The following is a 17,440-nucleotide window of genomic DNA, read 5'->3' on the forward strand; positions in this document are numbered from 1 at the left end:
CTCAGTTCTCTGGAAAACATTTGGCAATTGGATGGCAAGAAGTTACACTCTGTGAGACAACAGGAAATGCAATGTTGTACATCCATGCTCTCCAATGCAATTATATGAGTTTTCATTAGTAAAAAACAGCCTGATGGCTCCAAAATCAGCAAACAATTCTACTGGCAAATAAGAGCTTGAAGACTTTAAAGTCCATTCAATATCTCTGAAATCCAGCATATGTGAAGTTCCCAAACATTCCCATCTGTCCTCTGCCTAGTTTGTTTATTTGGCCTGCAGCGTCAAAATGCAGTCATGTCATACAGCAAAGACTATAAAACTGTGATAGCCCAGAGAGGAGTAAGCTTAGACAGATACCTTTCTAATCATTGCATCCCTTTAGTGCATCCCATCCTGACATATTGCAGGAGAGGCTGGAGATGTGCACTGAACACCCAGCCTACCTGTGACACTCAGAGACTGTTCACAGATGCTCAAGCAAACAGCAGTTTTCCCATGGATCTGAAGCTGCAGCTTTGTACAAATGGATCAGGACAAAGCTCTGGCTGCCGTACCCGCTGATACTACCAGATGCTGACTGTGCTACAAGGCTGTGTACAGCTCATGTACACTTTTCTACTAACCTCAGTGTATTGCTGAACCACGTTTTCAGGAGTTGGTCCCATGAAGAGATAGAAGTCGAGGATCCCTCCAATAGTGCGGAAAGTTAAAGATGGGTTTGGAGACAGAGTAACATCTAAAAGGGAAAAAAAGGCCCTCAGCACAAACCAACTCTGCACTATACATGGGAATAGGTCAAGAATGCACCCAAGGAGGTTGAGACTCAACCATAGGAGGCATTTCTTTACTGAGGGCAGGTAAATGCTGGAACAGGCTTCCTAGAGATGTTGTTTATGCCCCAAGCCCGTCAGTGTTTTAAGAGACATTTGGACAATGCCTTAACATGTTTAGCTTTTTCTCAGCCTTGAAGTGTTCAGGCAGTTGTACTACAAGTATGTTTTATGCCCATTCCAACTGAAATAATCTATTCTATCCTATCCATCCTAGGTGTGTGCACGCTGGGCTCTTCCATGCACCTTGTGGGTATGACTGGATGAGCAAACAGGGCCTGAAGGTAGGCAGGTCATTGCCCAGTGTTTCTGTAATCTCTGCTTTCAGATTGGCATGGTGCAGCAATAAATCACAGAAACCCACACAGAGCAGATTGCATAGGTCCATTTGTCTCAGTTTCCTATTTATACAAAGGATCAACAAGTTTGTGTTTAGGGTTCCTCAATGCTATTTTAATCTTATTGAAAGCCATTGTCTGCCAAGGGAAACTGATTTTATAGACTAAGTGAAGATTCCCCTTTTCTGAAATTACACCACTAGATTAATGCAGTAAGGTGACCATGGCAACATACAAAACTATTCTCCAAAGACAGAATACAGGACTAACCTAAACTGATTTGATTTTGTTATGCCAATCTCAGAGGAAATTTCTTCCACCTTCTTCTTTCCCTCTATTTGCATCTATTTTAATAAAAAAAGCTAAGAATGTATTTTCCCTGAAAATGCCTAAAAATGCCCAAATTCCTTGTTAAAAATTAATTTTACTGAAATCCCTTTGACAAATCTTTGAAAAATCTATTAGTCCTGGAAGCTTAGTTAGCCGCACAGTCACTCATATTTGTACCACATTGAAAAAGCAGTCAGTGAAACAGTATTTTATACTTACTAATCCATCATATTTCTATATGCAGTCCATATAGGGAATCCATATATCTTTTTACCTTGTGCATTGGAGTTCAGAAGGAGAACACCGTGGGCATTGGAGTCTGGTTCTACGCACATGTAGAAAGGGTGAACTCCATAGAGGTTGGCAAATGACTGAAACATAAATAACACATGAAGTATGACTGACTTTGCTATTTTTCATAGCTTTTGTCAGGTAGATACATATGCACAGACAAGGAAGTAAATTCATTCATAGTTAGAGACTTATTTTGAAAGGTTGGGGATTTTTTTCATCTAAATTGGTGTGAAGTCAAATTGACAGAAAAGAGTTACATTTTTCTGCCTTATCACAATGGAATTTTTTAGTCTTTCCCAGTTAAACCTTTGATATTCTGCTAAACTCTTCGAAATTACATGAGTAAGAATCACTTTTCTAGTTAAAACAGACTCATCAACCACTGACTCCAGTTCAGCCAAATATCTAACGAGTCCTGCTGAAGTCCAGCTTGTTTGGATGAACAGGGATTGATCCAAGCATGAAATGCAAAGCTCTCCTGAACCAGGATCTTGGCACACAATATACTTTTTCCTGAAAACTGCACTGTGAGAAAGGTTCTGATAAAATGTTTCAAAGTTCCCTCAAAACAATTCATGGCTTAGTCTTTAATTAAAACTGATGATACCTGCGAAGCTTGTGACACTCCATGTTTGCCACCCCCTTTTGGTGACACAAACTAGGACGAAATGTTGCATACCGTTGGCGCCTGGTCCCTGGCGTACATGCCATAGGTAACGAAGTCCATGTTGTGCTTGAAGGTCGGGTGCTCATGTTCACCAAACCCATACACAGAAGTGGATGGCACAGTGGTGGTGATCTCAAGGAACTGATTGGCAAAAAACAGATCAACCAGAGGACTGTCCCACCTGTGACAAACAGAGGGAGACAGGATTAGCTTGTTTCTCTTTGGAAGGTATTCTTTTAAGTTCATGTCTGGCTTTTTATACTTTTTATATATTTTGGAGAATAACACTATTAAAAATTCATTAAATTCTATGCATGCGTCTAAAGTGTTTAACCTAGCATATTAAATTCATCTTGCGATGGTTGAAGATATCTCATCTACTTATGCAAAAAAAATGCATCAATATAATTTTTGAAAAGAGCAACTAAAACAACAGAAGACAGACTATAAATTTATTATCAAAATAAGTGGTTGCTTATGCTATTTCTATGACAACCAATGTGAAAGGCTAAAAATTGTTATTACACAGTGGATTTCAGAATACTTAATGAGAACCAAGACATTTTATCAGCTTTTTTTAATGATTTGCTGTATCAGGACTCAAATACTCCCAACTTCATGCAGGCACCTTAAAATAGAGGTATAGTTTTCTCCAGACTCCACTTGAACAAGATGTTTTTATTGTGATGACTCTCTCCTGCTTCTCTCACCAGCTTAATGCATTTATTTCTATTCAATCATCTGTGGACACAGGCTTACATTTTAATTAGGTGCTACATTCTGTTTCCTATCTCTAGAGCTATAATGAGCTGCAAGTTAGATGGGGGAGAACACAGTCAAGCTGTGGAGAAGTGTTTTGTTAATGGTCATGTGTATGCCATGAGTAGCTCATTTAGATAGCATCCTCTCGAGCCTTGTTTAACCATGAATTTGTTACAGCTAATTAAAATAAATGAGCCCAAGCCATAGAGCACAGAAGTGGCATAATTCTCCTTTTAATGTTCTTCTGTCAATGATTTTGACAAAATTAAATGGTTGATCAAATTGACTGGTAAATCAAAGAAATGGGAGACGGGTTGTGTTGGTGGGGAGCAGCTCTACCTTCATGAGGAGAGCACTCTGGTGAGTGGCTTGCCACCTGTGCCCCCAGCACCCCTGCCTGGGGACATGTCCCTGCTGCTGGGAGGATTGGGAGGGCACCACTGCTCCCACCACACTGGCGGGCTCTCCCCATGAGGCTGCAAGAATGGATGCTTAAGGCACTACCTTGCCTCTCCAAGCAAGACTCAGGCACAAACTATCCCCAAATTTTCCTAGACAAATCCAAAGTCACACACAGGTACTAAAGGATCTCTGTGTTTTTTTAAAGTTTATTTGTCCTTTCTTACAAGCAGAAGAAGTAAGAATTTGTATATAACTCAATTTGGTTTTTTTTTTGCCAGCAGGAACGTCTCCCTTCCTCCTTTCCATCATCTCCACCTACATGCAGTACTGAATAAAATTATTTTCTTTTAGGAGGGTTATGCATGCAAAATATCCCTGAGACTTAGATCCAGTCCTTGACAAATAGAGGCCTTTCTGCAAGAAGCAGTTGCTGTGCAGGAATAGGGATGGGCTCTGGAGCTGTATTCCTGCCCAAAGGAAAACTGTCACACAGCTCTGCTCTGTGCCAAGACAAGAAGGGTCACTGCTCTGAGCAGACCACAGGGTTAAGAAAATCTCAAATTATGCCAGAGGGGAAATGTTTTCGAAAAAGTTTAAGTATCTGTCCTAAGTCATTGAGCTCTCCCCATGATGCCTGTTCAGAGGACATGAGGCTTTGTACATTTGTGGTACCCACATTATAGCATGGATATTTCCCATCATGACAACTCTTAGTGTTACCATGGTATTAAAGTATTACTTCATTAAAGTATTACTTCAGCTCAGCAAGTCCCCTCCCTGACCAGGAAGGTCACTGGGGTGGTGCAAATGACAACCCTAGGAACAAGCCCTCTGCCCCACCATATCTTTACACGTTGTGGAGAAACTGGTTTATGACTCATGCATTCCTTCAGGCAACTCTACCTCTGCATGACATTGCCATAACAGTGCCCTGCTCTGCATCCCTCCATGGCTCAGCTCCCTGGGGCCTGCCACCCCACCAGCACAGCTCCCCATCAGCCTTGTCTTTCTCTAGACCTCCACATGCCAGCATAGCTATGTGCTAAATATAGCATTAACCATGACATAAAAAGGCTAGTAATGACTCTTTTTTTTCTGGGCATCATTATGTCATCTCCATCTGAAGGAAAGCATGAGCAGGTTTTCCCCTGGCACTATTCTCTGCCTTCACCCCCAAGCAACTTCCTGAGTCCTTGTGCTCTCCAGCACACCATGGTAGCTGTTGTGCTACTTTATGTGTTTGCTCATGTGGTGTCGGCAAGGAACAATCATTTAAATGAAAAACAAAAAATAAAAAAAACCCATTCCTTAAACCCTTGTACACAATAAAAGAAAAGGTCATATTTCTCCCACCTTCCTTCCTGCTGGTTTAAAGCAGATAGAAGGAACAAAACAGGACGGAGCACAAAATTACATCATGTTTGCAGGAATTTGCGTGGTTCTCCTCCAAGAGTCCTATGAACCATAAAACCACTGTGATGGACAACAGAAGGGGTCTAAAAAATGTAAAAACACAGCTGAAGCTGAACAGTTGCTCACTGTCAAAAATGCAACCCCTGCTAGAAGTTAGACAAGGCAAAGTCTGTGAGGACAAGAACCCTTCTTTTTTGCACAAGAGGTAATAGCTGCAGTCACATTTACTGCTGAAAGTCTTAAGCTGTTAGTGTGTCTGTGGTAGGAACACTCCTGCCTATGAAAATACAAACCAGCCTCCCCACACATCTGCCTGGCCATTTGTCTTTGAACAATCAGCTATCACCTGTCCAAGGAGTCTGATTGATAAAAGCTGCTCTTTTCTTCCATACATGGTGCACTATACTAAAGAGTAAACCTCTCTAATTTTTAACCTCTTATCAAGAAAAAAAAGAATGACTCAGATTGAAAAGGTCTCTGTAAAAATTAACACTTTTGGCCAGCAAGGGAACTAGTCTCACACCCAGCAGTCAAGCCACTGGCTATCAGGATGAAACATAACTGGAGTGGACTGAGGAAGTAGTATTAAAGGAAGGTGAGTGGGCAGATAGATAAAACATCCTGCTCATGTTGAATGTGTAGTTCATGACTAACATTGTCACAATGTTTGAGGGAGATGACTAAAAGGCTGTACAAGATGGTTTTCAGGAGTGCAATCATCAGTCCTTTGTAATACAAACTGGACCTGATGATTTACCTCTCTGAACAACCACTCTGTTGAGGTTTATTGTAGGCCAATGACTGCAGTGTGTGCAATGGCCCAAAGCACTGATTCATCTGCCGTGAGCAACCAGCTGGTGGCACTTCTAAAGGTGGTCTTACAAAACCTCCAGAATTAGGAGACTTGGGACACAGATATGATACATCATTAGGACAGGCATCGTGCATTATCTGGACATTTGAAAATAATTTTAAGTTGGGAGATATTTGGTCCTTTTTTTTTTTCCTTCCTGTTGCAAGGAATCCTGGAGAACTGAGATCATTAACTGAAGTTGTAAACAACTGGTCTACTCAGTCACTTGGAGAAAACGTCCTCTATAACATCTGCTTTTCTTGGCCTCCAGACCACCCTGTATATTATCTGTGTGCAAATTTAGTTGTAACTTCCCACAGCTATCCAAAAAGGGGGTCTAAGTCTCCTGGCAAAGCTTGGGTGCACCCTTCCAGAGGGCCTGGTCTACCACAGTATGCACAGGCTGCCCATAAAGTGCTTAAAGCACCTTAGGGAATGAGGAGTACACACCCTATTTTCAAATGAACCTCAAATATACTGATTGACTCAACACACTTGAGCTGCTGAGGAGCATCACCTAAGGAGTCCAGATCTCAGATTGCTAAAAATACTTCCACTGACTGCTGGTTTTGGCTGGAGTTAACCTTCTTCACAGTAGCTGGTATGGAGTGATGTTTTGGATTTGCGCTGGAAGCTGTTGATAATTCAGAGACGTTTTAGTTACTGCTGAGCAGTTCTTAACAGAGCACAACAGGGCTTTGCTGCTCCTTACACTGCCCCATCAGCAAGGAGGCTGGAAGTGCACAAGTAGCAGGGAGGGGACACAGCTGGGATAGTTGGCCTCAAGGGGTATCCCATATTATATGGCTTCATGCTGAGCATTAAAACTAGCAGGAAGGTTGGCTGGGGGACTGCTGCTCAGGGACTGGAAGGCATCAGTCAGATGGTGGTGAGTAATTGTTGTCATTTGCATCACTTTTCTTTCTTGGGTTGTACTTTTCTTTCTTTTCTTTCTGTTATTTTCCTTTTAATTACATTTATTATTATTATTATTATTATTATTATTATTATTATTATTATTATTATTATTATTATTACTTCTACTACTACTACTTTTTTTTTTCTGTTATTAAACTGTTCCTGTCTCAACCCATGAGTTTTCTCACTTTTACCCTTCCAATACTCTCCATCTTTCAGGTAGGATTGGGCAAGCAACTGTGTGGTGCTTGGCTGTTGGCTGGGGTTAAACCATTACACTCTTTCACAACAGTTGTATTCCTTATTAGCTGTAAGTCTTGGGACACCACTGGAGTGCAGAAGGTCCACCAAGACTGAATTTTTATATGTTTATCTTACTTTAAAGTTGATTTGTCAAGTAGGTGGAGAAAATCAGGAGGAGTGATCAAGAAATTTTCCACAAACATGACATTTATAAAAGAAAAAGAAGTGCAGAGTATATTTACAGTCATTGACACATTTCTGCTCTACTTCTACTGTATTCATTGTTGTGATATCAGGAAACGTCCTATAACTCACTGGATATACAATGCTTCATTTTTGCATGAAAAATGGGTAAGTGATATACCTACAATATTTCTCGCCTAGGTAACAGAAATCTTAATGATTAGAAGATTAAAATAATGGCTCTTACAAACTAGGAACAAACCCATTCTACCCATGATGCATACAATTTCCTCCCCTTGCTTTCAGCAAAACTGCAGTTATGACAATAGCGTTATAAATCATTCTAATAGCCTTGCCTAGGTAAAAACACCTTCGTGGTAAGTGGTGTCTGTGCTAAAAATAAAAAAAAAGCAGCTGAACTCTACAACAGCCTTTTTGGAAATTAGGAAAAATCTTGATTACCTTTTGGTTATTTGTGCAGTATATTCCCAAGTGCAATAGCAAACAAGGTATTCCAAATGCTTAATAGAAAGTAGGCCTTATCTGGCTTGTAAAAAAAAATGTTCTGCCTTCCATTATTTGTGTGACATCATGAAGGAAAAGTCAGGATATTAAAGTGGAGAATCAAATCAGTAGTCCATCCCTCTGCAGCCTGTCTCCAGCAATGGCCCAGGCCAGATATCACAAAGGAAGGCATAAGATGTCACTCAGAGCCAGTCTTGCAATAATCTGCTTATGGAGGAAGTTTCTGGCTGTTTTCATAGAATTAACTGATGTTGTGAAGCATGGAGACAAAAGTATTTGGGGGTTTTATTTTCCCACAGATGATTTTTTTATTATGCCTGAACGTGTATCCTGCTAGGCCTCCTGTGTCAGTGCTGCCCTGGGGCAATGAATCCCACAGAGTAATCACACACTGCAAAACAAGCATGTGTTTGTTATTTATCACTTCCCAGCCTTTCGCTCTCTGTTCTTGAGAAAATCTACACTTTCTTGGAGCCTTCCTGCTCTCAGTTGATACTACCTCCTCCAGTGGTTGCTGTTGTTAGTGTGGGAGAAGCAGCAAGGAGAACAGCGCTTAACCTGAGTGTATGTGCCACAAAACAACTCACAGGCTGTTTAGCTTGCTCACCTGCCTTATTACAACACACTATTTTCTCTCCTGTTTTTACCAATGTAGGGCCCTGGCCAACAATAGGACAGTTTCCCATGAGAGCTGCAAGATCAACCAGGATATCCTAAGCAAGGATTTACTAAACTAAAGCAAATCTCTTGACAAAACGTTTTTCCACTGACCACACCAATTTTGCTGAAACAGTTATTTTCCAAGCATGACGGGAGTAAAAAGAGGTTCTCTGCAGTCTCCACTGCCCAACAACGATGGTAGTTTGGGAGCTTCTTCCTTGGGGCAGGAGATTCATGCACTAGTCCCTGTTCCTCATGGTTCAGTACTGTGATTTGCAGCCTTAAATCAGATGCAGGTGTCTAGTTTTCTTGTGGAAAACAGAAAAACCTGACGTCTGGATAGGAGCAGAAGCTTTTCTGTGTCTCATCTGATCCCCTTGGCATCTCCCTAGTGAATGTGTGGTCGTGGCACCTCTTTACCCCCATGGCTTTGGATAGCTACTAGCACAGAAAAGGACCTTCCCTGGCTAGTGACAAAACAGCAGGAGCATTGGAGAGGGAGAAAAGCAGAGCAGAAGGAGGCAGGATGGGATGGGACAGAGAACAGGACAGCAGTGGATGAGAAGGAGAAAAGTAAGAATGAATAAGCCAAGAGGCATTACTGGGATGACAAAGGGAGGCAGCCCAAGAGCTCCTGGTCCCAGCAGCCCCCAGCAGCGCCTGGATCATCTCCCTACATGACTCTGTCTAATTTTCGTCCCATGCAGGCAAGGCAGCAGCTGTCAACTGATGAGCTTGGAGCAAACTGAAAATGTAGCAGGACTTGGCCTTTTATTCTTGCTCCTGGCTGTGCTTGAGGTTTGCAATCAGCTGTTAATGTCTCTCCCCTCACACAGTTTATTCCTTTCCCCTGTTATTGTGATTAGATGGACCCTGAGTTTGTCCTGCCCTCCTTGGGTAGCTCAGCTACGTCTCCCTGCATGCAGCGAACATGAGAAACGCCCGTAAAGCACACTCAAAGCCTCCTCTGCCTCTCCCCTGCAGCATTTCCAAGTGGAATGAAATCATTCCTCACAAGGAGGAGGCTTTGTGCACAGGAGTGCCAGAGTGGGGACGGGGTTTTCTATCAAGCAGACAGCCAGGAGCCTGATACCCCATTGCTTCCCAGCACAAAGACACGGATGGCAGGACAGACTGCAGCTCGGAAAGGAGGCTAGGGAAATACAGGTGTGGGCTTTGAAACAGCAACCCAAACCTACACTGTGTTTCTGCATGGGACAGGCTGCTTCCTTCCCAAGTGGACTGTCAGCTGTGCCAGAGCATGCTGGACATCATGAGGGAATTAAGGCTTTCTTGGGGGTCATCCAACAGCATGGCTCTGCTAACAAGGGATAAGAAGCAAAAGGAAAAGCAGATTTCTGAGGATCTGGGAGTGCTTTACTATGGGAAAGTTTTCCTCAAAGATATTTAAAAGGTCCAGGAGAGAACCCGGACCTTGTTTGGTGCAGACACAAGTTATTATCCACCTACACCTGGGGAATGCAACTGCAGCACCTGTTGAAGAGGTTTTATTTGCCCACATCAACTGTTCTGAGCAGTGGTGTGTGCATATGGAAATCAACAATTGATTCAGCTGTTCATTGAGACAGTAAGGCCATGGCTGTTCACATCTTAAAATAGGAGGCTAAAGTCCCTCCAGCTGTCAGGCACTTGCCTGTTTATCAGGGACACTCTCCCACACAACCTGCCCTAACCTGGCCCAGGCACAGACACCACCAGCTGTGCAGCTTGGTGCCTGGGTGCCCTGGAGCAGCTGCTCCCACTTCTGGAGGGAGCCCAAAGGAAAAGATTTGGGTTTTAGCATTCAAACCTGCCTTTGGGCAGGTTGAACTAACATGAAAATCTACTTAACCTGCCAGATGCCACCAGTGCACCCCTGGACCCAGCCAGTCAAGTGCAGCCGCTGATGGGAATGTTCCTATAATGCTGATTGCTGCGAGCTCATCCTTCCCAGTAAAGTAAATGCAGTGAACCATAGATTTAAGGCCAGGATATATAACCTGCTTTCCTGTTTTGAAAGATTCCATCTGCACAGCTCTTTTGGTAGCTAAGGAGATTGCAAATCCCTCTAAGACAGACTGTGGAGCTATCTCTGAGCACCTGCATTTCCTAACTCTGACAGGATGGACAGGCAAACAAATGAAGGGAAAGCATTTTTGCTCCTCACACAGGGAATACAACTAAACTAAATATTATTCAGCTGTGAGAGGAATGGTTCCCTGACAGGATCCTTTAGTCTACAGTACTGGCTGTGCCATTTCACATGAAACAAGAATTCCAAGGAACATACTATTTCCCTTTCTGTACACAAAATCCTGTGTCTCTGCTGGTGACAATATTTTGGGAGCAGCCTTGCCATTGCTTGCAGAATAGAAGTGTATTATTTGTGCATTATATTCACCCACAATTTCCTCTTTTTGGGCTTGGCTGGGTTTCAGGAGCACTCCTTTGCCTGCCTGGGGGCAGTGTACAATTTCCCACGGGGATGCTGGAGAGCAGAGCTTCACTGCTCTTCACTGTGCTGGTGCTGCAAACCAAGGCTGCCCTCTGCCTCCCTGGGCTCTGCAGCACAGCACTGCTGCAGCCCACACCTCTGCCACTGCTGAGCACAGGCCTTGGTGCACAAAGAGATGGAGGGGAATGGAGGAGGCTTCCCCAGGCCCACAACAGGGCACTGAATGTGCCCTCCTGGAAACCTGCTCAGTGGGGACCGACTTGTGTTCATCTGCCTGTCACTGGAGTTGTGCCTTTGGCAGACCCTGCATCTGCTCCATGGCAGGCCCCTTCCCTTAGCTGGGACATCTCAAGTTTGATCCACCCAGGCTAAACCCCTGGGGTCTTGGTGAAGGTGAGGATGGCTGAATGAGAATGGGTCATAAGCTAGGCACTTGTTATGCATTCACCCCTTACATCAGCATTCCAATTAATAAGCCTTTACAGAAAGAAGAAGAAAACTGGGCCTTTAACAAAAGCCCACTGTTTACACAGAGCTGTTAAGTCTAATGAGAAATAAAATTATTTTTGTTATCAAAGTAATGCATAATACATTCATTTAAAATAGCCTGCATAAATAAGACTTTACAGAATTGACTGTGACATGTATAAAGAGATGCCGTGAGACTGTAGTTCAAAAGGATGGTCAGCTCATTAAAAACCCAGCATGATGGCTCCATCTGCAGACCATTCTAGAGGCTGTATTGTCTTATTTGCATCACTCATGTTAAGCCATCCTTCAATTGCTCACTGCTGCATTCCCAAAAGCAGCTGGCAGGAATGCACCTTGACTGGGATTCTCTTTCTAAGTAGCATTATGCACTAGAGATGTGTTGATGGAAGCCAAGGAAAAAGGAAATTATGACACTGGTGACATTTGTAAGTGAGAGGATTTTTTGCTGAAGTTAAACTTAGAGTAGCAGCTTGAGGAAACAAATGGTATTTTTGCAGAGGGACAAACTAGAGCCATCCACTGACATCAATGTAAATTAGAGGCTTACAGCCTCCATTGCTTTGAGCTTCCTAGACCTGCCTGCTGGAGAGTGTCAGGAGATCTGGTGCTTAGTTCCTGACACCTCAAATTTCAGAAATCTTAGCTCAGTGCTTTGATGAGTTGAGTTTACCAGCATCCCAAGCCATTAAATTGTAGCCTCAGAAGTTTTTTGACTTACTGAATAAACTTTTATACATTCATAGAGATAATTGTCTGCTATACAGGCACATACCCCTATTGATAATGAAAGTCCTTCAGGGACAAGGCATAAATCTGCATTTACACCACAGCTTTTGACCCCTTGTCCCACAGACCCAAGCAACAGGGTTTAAGGAAAGAGTGCTCACCCCATCACACCTAACTTTTACAGAAAGCAATATGAATCATGTATAGTACTCACAGCACGGTGCCAGTGCTTTTCCTCTTGATTGTGAAGTGCGAGGAATCATCCGAGAACTCCACCTCATAGTTGGCTTCTTCAGCAGTAACCCCGGGGCCATCGATCTTGAGTGGGACTTCAAACCGCGGTTTGTTGGGGTCATAGAGCTAAAGCAAGGTGAGCAGGGGGCAGGTCAGCTCACTCCTTAGCATGTGTTGCTTTGGTTAAATGATTCCACCCCCCCAAATACTCACCCTGAACCGGAGTCTGTCCTTTGTCTGGAACTCCACTTCCAAGACGATCGGGGAAATGTCATTTCCAAAGAAGGACAAGGCCTGGCGCTTGTTCAGCGTGACTCTGCAGTGGAAACACATGCTGGTGCCCACCGCGGGTGATCACTGGCTGAGACCACCCTGGGGCAGGCCAGGAGAACCACCCAGCTACTCTGTGTCAGCTCTTTAAAAAAAATCATTGCCTAACTGAGAGAAATAACCCCTGAGGTCAGTTTAGGCCCTCCTTGATGTTAATGGATAAAATAGAGGCCACCAAAGAAAGGAGACCTCGTAGTTTCCTGGGACACAGCTCCCAGGGTGGGAGGGACCACTCTGTGCCTGCACCTGATTTCCTCACCTGAGGCGAGGTGAGAGCACAAGCCCCAATTCTATGGCACATGCACAGGGAAAGGTGTCCTTTTCCCTCCTTGCCACGTGTATTGGAGCCGCTGGGGGAATGTTTTTGGCGAGAGTGCCCGGGGTGGCAGCGGTGGCCGTGGGGCAGTGCCAGCCTGCAGCGCCTGAGGAGCCACACGCACTCACCTCCAGCCCTTGTCCGTCTTCTCGGCGTTCCCACTCCGGGTGTAGCCGTAGGGACTGTCCTCAGGGAAGAAGCACCAGGGAGCGTTGGACACATCGCTGGAGCACCAGATGCAGCCCCGCGCCTCGCAGGCCTCCTGGGAAGCCCCGGGCTGCGGGTGGCAGTCAATGCGCTTCTGCACCGCTACGGCGCCGGGGCACTGCGCGTCCTGCTCCGAGCCAAGGCACCCGCCTAGGGCTGCACGCGGGAAAAGCCGTCAGAGCAGCAGAGAACCGCGATAAAAACCCCACAGCACTGCCAACTTCAGGTTTTGGGGATTTTTTTGGATGTGCTTTCTCTCCATCTTAGGGCTAGTAGCCATTATCCCTTGGACTAAGATGACGGCCGAGCAGCTGTCTGCTTATAACAGAACAAGAGCAGCAACTACTTTCTTTTACTAGCCGAGACAGTGGGTCTGTATTATTCTGCACTCAGAGCTGCCTGTGCTCAGCTGAAGCACGACTTGCTTGAAATACTCATAGAAAGTTAAATAGCAGCGTAATGAAGCTGCTGGTGAGGCGTGAGAGCAACGCTGCAGGCTGGCAGAATAGGAGGGATTTTTCAATAAGGACTGCTATGAATATTAAAGTGTTACATTTTCTGTATACTTATGTTATACACTGATGTTTTCTATCAATAGAGATACAAATATGTGACAAGCAGCATGCACTTGTATGATATAAATAGAAAAGTAGTGAGTATATGTTCATATCAGGTTTCTTTTCTGTATCTACGTAGTATTAGTAGTTTGTGTTAATACAGGTATGGTTATGAGTAAAGGGAAGATGCCAGCAGTAAAAGAAAAGGCATATATTACTTATTCTCAGAATCATCATGAAAAAAACCCTGTTAGTAAGGTGCTAAATTTTCCCTTTTTACAGCTGTCAAGTCAAGCCCTCTGGTTGAGAGCCTCCGAAGAGCAGGGGGACCACAAGACCAGCTCCCTGCTGTGCTGACAAACTGCTGTTAGTAAATTTTCTCAGAGAGAGTAGGCATATCACAGGCAGCATACTTATTCTGAAGTTAATTTATGTCATTTTAGTCATTACAGCAATATTCCAAGATTAAATCTACTTGAACAATAATTGCCCTTTTCTACAAAATGACTAATACTTCTGCTTTTGGGTTTGGTTTTTTTACCATGTGGACTGTTGTGTGCTTGAAAGCCTAAAATATGATTGCTGATGCAGTCTGGGCTTCTCCACAGAAAGAATTCTACAAGCAGATGTGCACAAGCAGTAATTATGTATACTGGGAAAATTTACAGAAAGAAATAGTAGATTTTTGCTAGAGAATGTCATCATGCTGGAATGCCAGAGTTGATTTCCAAGTGGGGGATATGAACACAGAAAAGCAGGAGTGCCACCTACATTTTTTTTTTGAGAAAACTTTCATGCCCCTTTTACACAGGAAGATCTGACACTCAGGTCTGATGCTCCCAGGCTGCTCAGCAGAGCTCACTGCTCGCTGCCACAGTGCCTCATTATCATCTTCTAGAGACTGGAATTAACAGGAATTATCTGGCTGTTAACCTTTGCCAGCTACTATGCATACCAGCAAGTATGATTGGTTTCCACCTCTGTTTTCTGGGGCAGAGAGTCAGGTCCCACAGGCTGACTGCTCTCTGTCCAGCATTCACCCCTCACAATACATCAGATAGAAAAGCTGTAAAAGGAATATGAGCATCCTTCTGCAATCCCGCAATTATTTCTTCTTGGAGCACAAAATAAACGAAACCCATCACATTTCATTTTGGTCTGGGGTGTGTTTTCTAGTGAGAGTCAAATGCAGCATTAGTGTTTTCATTGCTGAAATCAAGAAAAGTATGACTGAACAGACTACAGCAGATTATTCATGTGGTGTCATTTTACACAGGATAGGCTTGTGGGAGACTTTTATGAACTAATTGTATTGTAAAATACTTTCAGAATACTTCTTATGAATGATACTGTGATTGAAAAAGCTAGTTCAAAGGAAAAAAAAAACATTCCCCCAGCAGAAGCCAAGAAATTTCTTCCATTTTTTCTCCCATTAATGCAAAGTTCACATTTTCAAGCAAATTTTAAAAACGAAGACTTGCAGGTCTGAGCAGCTGAATAAGGCTGCAACCTTGTTCATCCCTTGTTCCTGGATTTTCTTGTATTGTAGTACAAATGTGATAGCAGCAAGTGGGAAGATACCATTTTCCTTTTCTACTTTTAAAAATAATTTTAAAAACCATAATTTTCACTGTATTTACAGCCCATGTCTGTAAACATGCAAAGAAGACAAAATCCAAACAAGCAGTTGAATATATAGCAACAGCTATGGCTACTTGCTGCTTTTCCATGATAATTTCCATGGGAACAGAAGCTAAACCAAGGCAGTGGAAAGATACAGGTGAAAAATAATCCTCAGTGATATTTAAAAACCTTCAGTTTAATTTTGAAAAATTAGATTAAAATTAAGGCATAAGGAAGTAACATAAAGAAGTATTATCACATCATTTTTAATTTAGTAGTATTAGTATTTACATTTTAGGTTCATCTGTACATTTCAAAGGCATTTGCTGCAGAAGTTCCATCCTCTAGCAACAAAATAATATGTATTCTCCCTTTATTATGCTCTGGACCAAATTAACTTTTTGTATGCTGGAGTAAAAATTACAGAAAAAAATAACAAAGTAATAGATAACTTTCAGGAGCTGAATGATCCCACTGATTCCCCTTTGACTATGCTGGTGCCCAAGTGCTGAGTACACTGTAGGACTGGGGCATATTTCTAAACAAGTCAGCTCTGCTGTCCTCCCACAGTCACCTCGGGTGGAGTCAATACCATGCCTGTTCTCCTTTTACATGGAAAACAATAATCTCTTTTAAAAGCTCTTCTATCATTAGCACATTTATATTTTGCTTTTGAAGCCTAGGACAAAATGATAATGTGGTGTACTTACCTGCGAGCACAACAGCCAAGAAACATAAGCTCCTCATCCTTGCCATGGTTGAAGGAGGACTTCTGCAGGCAATCTGAAGCCTTTTATACAAGGCAGGGGCACGATAAGCACTTGTTCTGATACACAATCAGAAGCATTGCAAATATGTTCTCAGCATTCATATCATTGATGAGATTATTTGTAACACTTGACCTTGCCTGTATCTAAGCAGATAAGGTGAGATACAGTCTAATTTTTCCACACGCTTTGTTCAACTTCTGAATTCCAACCAACTTTGAGAGGAAAACGTGATTTTTCCATGACTTCTTCGAAAATTAATTTTTCAGAAACCACCTTTGTTTTTTTTGACACAAGCATGTTCAGACAGTGTGAGTCCAGTGGTTACCTTTCTCTGACTTCATATTGACTTTTGTCACATATATGGGTTTACAGCACAGATGAAATTTGGAGAAAAACAAACAGTCAAAGAATTCTCCATTAAAACAAGACAATGATACTGTGACCTTTACAAAATGACAGTTTTTTTCCAATTACTTGACAGCAAAAACTTTCAGAGCAAAGGTGTGAAAGCTTTGTTCTATTGTAAGACTTGGTTTAGATGGAATATCTTTCTGGAAGAAAAAATATTAAAACGAAATATTTTTATGAATACATTAAGTAACATTGGTGCCTATCAGGAGATAACCCAAACAAAATATATGCATTGCCAGGCATCACTGGAGAGGAACATCTGCAGCTCAGGCCAGGGCCACGCAGCCCCATGTGGTGAGCAGCTGGACAGAGGGAAGCTTTTCCCAGGTCTGCAAGAGCTTTTGTCCTGCAGTTGCAAAACACAATATTCACATGAATCTTGCACACACAGCCATGAGTGTTCAGCCCCAAAACCAGGGGTCACCAAGCTGTTGGCATCATTTGTGTAGCTCGGCATAACACCTACTGGGCCAAGGGGAATGGGGATCCTCCACCAGGCACAAAAAGCCTCTCATGTGAATCTTGCATGTAAATCCACTTTCCACTGGAATTTGCTCAAGGTTGTCATATAGTCCCAAATAATTTGTGTGTATACCCTTTGAGTAGCTAAGAAGCATGATAGACAAACACTAAGTGGTAGTGCTGCTGCTTATTTTAACTAATTTATACATTGTTTTTTAACAATATATATAATTCATGACCCATTTCTATCAAAACCTGGAATACATTGGTAACCATAAATTGCAAGCAGTATTTTCATCTCCTTTCAAGCTGAGCAGAGAAGGAAGTAATTCCTCCAAGATCAGTAAGAGGCATCAGTACTTCTTGTTTGACAGACCATATGCAATAAGGTAAGAGAAGTGTCACCTGCTTCATTTTATGTCTGTACTGTACTAAGTGT

At 42.8% G+C, this 17,440-nt stretch overlaps 1 protein-coding gene across 2 annotated transcripts in view; it reads right to left on the minus strand.

Annotated features, from left to right (window-relative positions):
• LOC128807898 (sucrase-isomaltase, intestinal-like) overlaps nucleotides 1–16,116 on the minus strand; it is a 59,087-nt gene extending 42,971 nt beyond the window's left edge. For both annotated transcript variants that reach the window (XM_053978591.1, XM_053978592.1), the window contains exons 1-7: nucleotides 16,069–16,116; nucleotides 13,100–13,334; nucleotides 12,539–12,641; nucleotides 12,306–12,451; nucleotides 2,472–2,640; nucleotides 1,773–1,869; nucleotides 624–736 (exon numbers count right to left, since the gene is read on the minus strand). In XM_053978591.1, coding sequence (XP_053834566.1) covers nucleotides 624–736; nucleotides 1,773–1,869; nucleotides 2,472–2,640; nucleotides 12,306–12,451; nucleotides 12,539–12,641; nucleotides 13,100–13,334; nucleotides 16,069–16,114 — 909 coding nt within the window. In that variant the 5' untranslated portion in view covers nucleotides 16,115–16,116. The remainder of the gene's footprint in view (nucleotides 1–623; nucleotides 737–1,772; nucleotides 1,870–2,471; nucleotides 2,641–12,305; nucleotides 12,452–12,538; nucleotides 12,642–13,099; nucleotides 13,335–16,068) is intronic.
• Between the last annotated feature and the right edge of the window lie 1,324 nt (nucleotides 16,117–17,440).

This window comes from Vidua macroura, chromosome 5, assembly GCF_024509145.1.
Source record: "Vidua macroura isolate BioBank_ID:100142 chromosome 5, ASM2450914v1, whole genome shotgun sequence".
Classification (NCBI taxonomy): Eukaryota; Metazoa; Chordata; class Aves; order Passeriformes; family Viduidae; genus Vidua; species Vidua macroura.